At 43.6% G+C, this 4,212-nt stretch overlaps 1 protein-coding gene across 2 annotated transcripts; it reads left to right on the top strand.

Moving 5' to 3' along the window:
- The first annotated feature begins 2,105 nt into the window (after positions 1 to 2,105).
- LOC109422624 (tetratricopeptide repeat protein 1) lies at positions 2,106 to 3,493 on the top strand. Of its 2 annotated transcripts, none has more exons than XM_019697448.3 (2): positions 2,106 to 2,900; positions 3,055 to 3,493. In XM_019697448.3, the coding sequence occupies exons 1-2, from the start codon at positions 2,314 to 2,316 to the stop codon at positions 3,359 to 3,361; spliced, it is 894 nt and encodes a 297-aa protein (XP_019552993.3). In that variant the 5' UTR covers positions 2,106 to 2,313; the 3' UTR covers positions 3,362 to 3,493. The 2 variants fall into 2 exon arrangements, with proteins under 2 accessions (XP_019552993.3, XP_019552995.3); XM_019697450.3 differs by having other exon boundaries at positions 2,109 to 2,900; positions 3,076 to 3,493.
- Positions 3,494 to 4,212: the final 719 nt, after the last annotated feature.

Below are 4,212 nucleotides of genomic sequence, written 5' to 3'. Positions count from 1 at the left end.
TTTACTGTTTTGCAAAAAATATGTTCGAGAAAATGAGCGATTTTTTTAGTAATATAGGTTACTAATATTGAACCGCCCAAGAATGGAAGAAAATCGCTTCTAACGATAAATGATACAGGATACGAATAATCCAAGATAGCCTTGTTCTTGTAATAGCATGATGCCGACGCCTCACACCGTGCTCGTATCACAGAGACAATCAAAGCATCAGATGCACGCTTCGAAGCATGAAGCTTCAACAATAAGAATGCACAAAAAGTGACCGAAAATCTAAATTTATCGTTTCAACTTCATGATAACGATAGACGAGTGCACCGATGAACTGAATTCATCGCGGTCCGAGAATTTTGACACTACAGCGGGGTCGCTTCCAATCAGAAGTGAAAGATTTCCAATCAGAGTTGAACAATTCTGATTGGGAACGACCCCGCTGTAGTGTCAAAATTCTCGGACCGCGATGAATTCAGTTCATCGGTGCACTCGTCTATGAACTTATCCACCGATGAACCAAATTCATCGCGGTCCGAGAATTTTGACACTAGAGCGGGGTCTGTTCCAATCTGAATCGTCCAATTCTGATTGGAAAGGCCCCGCTCTAGTGTCAAAATTCTCGGACCGCGATGAATTCGGTTCATCAGTGGATAAGTCCATCGCATCGCGGCACATGCCGAGCGATTCATTATTCGCGGAGCATGGTGTGTTATGAATGCTTGACGACAAAATTCTATCGTTGTTGCTATGATCGCGCGATGCCCTAACACCGCGACACATTCAAAATCTTATCATGATGACTAGATTTCCATTCCATCCTTGGAACCGCCCATTCCACATACAGTAGACGTTCGATAACTGCAACATGTTTACGTTTCACTTAGCGGATAAAATTCGATAACTGCAACGTCAGACAGGCGTCAACAACCCATCAATTGACGTTAAATGAACGCAAAATTCATTCGACTGTTCATTTGGGCTAACTTGGCGCACCGTTTTGACGGATAGCGGTGCGATAACTGCAAATTGGTTGCACTAATCGGACTTGCAGTTAAAAAGCATTGCAGTTAAACCGTTTGCACCGATCGAACGTCTACTGTACTGTTATTCGGTGGATTACCATTTGTCAAACTGGCAAATCTGTACATGGAATGGGTATCTTACTGTTATCTCGGGTAGCCTGAAAAATGGTTAAATTACAATAGCTTATAGTCATCAATCTCGTCATCAACTGTATGAGAAACACTGAATTTACAGTTCGTGATTATGCGGAATGAAATTAACTTAGTTATAGCGGCAAGTGCCCAAAATAAGTACACCTGCCCAAATAGTACAAGACCCTAAATGAATTAATGAACCCTACGGTCATGGACAGTGAATAGAATTGTCAGACAAAAGAGGCACAAAACAAGCAACAAAGAAGGTGCGACGATTACTCTTTATCCCTACTGGTGACAGATTATGACATAATCTCGAATTTTTTTGTTGCAGACAAAACGGAAGCTGAATTTGTTGCGTTGAAAAGTTTCAACTCGTGAATAATCAATTATTACTAACCCAAAGCCGAAACTGTTTGATGACGGAGCTTCACCAGAGTTGCAGTGTTTACCGACTTGAAGTTACCGTTCGAAAATCGCAATGCAAGGCTAAAAAATCTCTTAACTCTTGATGTACGATGTTAATCCCATTATTTTCAAGTTGGGACAAACTTATGTCGCATGGGTTGTTTTGTCGCAACAAATACAGGTTGCGACATTGTCATTATTGTTGCGCGATGGTTGAATTTTGATTCACTGGTCAGGGAACGTTCAAAAATTACGTCCAACATTTGGGGGAGGGGGGGGGTCTAGAAAAGTGTGACAGTACGTGTATTAGGTATAGGAAAACAGCGTGACAGAGGGGGGAGGGGGGGGGGTCTAAAAATCCCAAGAAATGATGGACGTAATATTCGAATCTTCCCTCATGGACAAATAATTTTCTATCGTTTCACCTTTTCACATTTCATAGGACGAGTTTCTAATGGTTACAACAATAACATATTAGGTTTCCATGAAGTGATTTTTTACTCGGGCACAGGCTCACTCTTGCAAATGTCAAACGTCATTTGACGTCAATCGTGTGACATTCGAGATGTAAACAAAAACAGCTGTGAAGAATCGCACTTTTCTGACTAATTTTGCTTCGTGCGACACAAGTTCTTTCTAAAAGTTAATTTTTGCGATATCAAATTGAATTCCCCGTGATTTTGATGAATTCTCAGTAGTGCAGTAACTCAAATTACGTAGTAAGTTCCGTGAGTTCGCTTTTTCCCCGCGCCAGACGATGGATTCTACAACGAAACCGCCAGCAGAAACTTCCGTCAGCGACGAGGAGCGATTCGAGGATGCCTCCAGCAAGGAGTTCAACGAAAAGGCCGTCGACGAGGTCATCGAGAAGGTAGCAGGAGTACGCATAGCGAATTCGCCACAACAGAACACGTCGTCTTCGTCGGAGCAGACGGAGAAATTCGTGGACTGCCGTAGCGATTCCGGAAGTGACGAGGAAACGCTGGGGAAAGACGGAGAAGGCAAACCGAAAAGCGGCGAGGACGACGACGATTTAATCGATGATGAGTCACAGCGGGACTGGGAAAAGGGTCTCACCGAGGAGGAAAAACTCGCCAACAAAGCCAAAGCGGACGAGCTGAAAGCCCAGGGAAACGGACTGTTCAAGCAGGGCGACTTTAACAAATCGGCTAATGTGTACACGGAAGCGCTCCGGATCTGCCCGCTGGAGTACTCGGCGGAGCGGTCGATTCTGTTTGCCAACCGGGCGGCGGCTAAGACTAAGCTGAATTTCAAACCATCGGCAATCGATGATTGCACCAAGGCGATCGAGCACAATCCAAAGTACCTGAAGGCGCTGTTGAGGTAAGATATTTTATAAGTTTTCCTCTTCCGATTGCAGGGCTGGTAAATTACAAGCGTCAACCCAGCCTTACAATTATATTCCATTCATCTGCACATTTCATACTCATTGCATCTCATCCACGCCATCGGTGGTACGTTGTTCCCTTTCTTCAAGTGTCATTGAATCCACTTCTAGGCGTGCAACCCTGTACGAAGAAGCGGACAAGCTGGACGAGAGCATGGAAGACTTCAAGAAGATCCTGGAACTGGACCCGGCCAACGTGGAAGCCAAAGCGGCCCAGGTAAGGCTAGAGCCAAAGATTCAGGAGCGGAACGAACGCCTCAAGGAGGAAATGATGGGTAAGCTGAAGGACCTTGGTAATATGATTTTGCGGCCGTTCGGACTGTCGACGCAAAACTTCGAGATGCAACAGGATCCGTCGACCGGATCCTATTCTATTAATTTTAAGAGTGGCAACTAGTGTTTCAGTCTTGTGATACTTTAGTGGATTGAATGTGTCAATCGTTGAGTCAACTGCTTGTGTGGGCAATCTGTGTGCGTGGTGGATTTTCGATGCCTTCGATGGCGATAAATTATAAACCATTCAAATCGATTGATTGATTTGTCTTTATTAGAGAGACTTTCAGCCCTTGGCTGGTTCGTCTCTTTATACATTCAAATCGAATCAAATTACCTACCAAAACGTTTTTATCCGTTTAGTGAATATCATATTGGCCATCTAATGAAGCATTCCACAGGCAACATTTGGCAATAAATTAACCTGGTTTACCTTATCTCTATCTATCAGGGATGGCATCAGGTATCAGTAGGTCGGATCCAGAGGCACGTTCTCCTTCATTTGGGAAATTTGTGCCTGACGGAGAAGTGAAGGAAAAAAGATGGGACAGGGAAAAGGACAGGTAAGGGAATAGGATCGTCATACAGTATACAGCAAGGTAAGTAAAAGGAAGGTAATCCAATATAGTATATCATACAATCCGCCATATTGGAATTTGAAATGACAGCTGGCAAGTTTGTTTTGATTTGGAAGTTTATAAATAGTAGCAAGCCATGATCCAAAAGATGTCACTTCTGGTTGCATGCGCTTGCGAGCTAATATGGTAATAAAATCAACCAAAGAGCTTGGGCCTGATTACGAATGTCGTGCCCTTGATTAGAGCAATATTTCCCATCCCCTCAGAAATTTCTCTGAAATCCTGTAGACCAATCTTGGCAATAGTGTGGAATACATGAGGCCTGCGCGTGAAATTCCCATTTTAAAGCTGCCGAAGCTACACCAACACGCCTACCGCAAGATTATGACCTCTTTAT

The sequence above is a fragment of the Aedes albopictus genome, chromosome 3 (assembly GCF_035046485.1).
Source record: "Aedes albopictus strain Foshan chromosome 3, AalbF5, whole genome shotgun sequence".
Lineage (NCBI taxonomy): Eukaryota > Metazoa > Arthropoda > Insecta > Diptera > Culicidae > Aedes > Aedes albopictus.
Note: the sequence above shows the minus strand (reverse complement) of the source record. Positions and strands in the feature narration are given on the sequence as shown.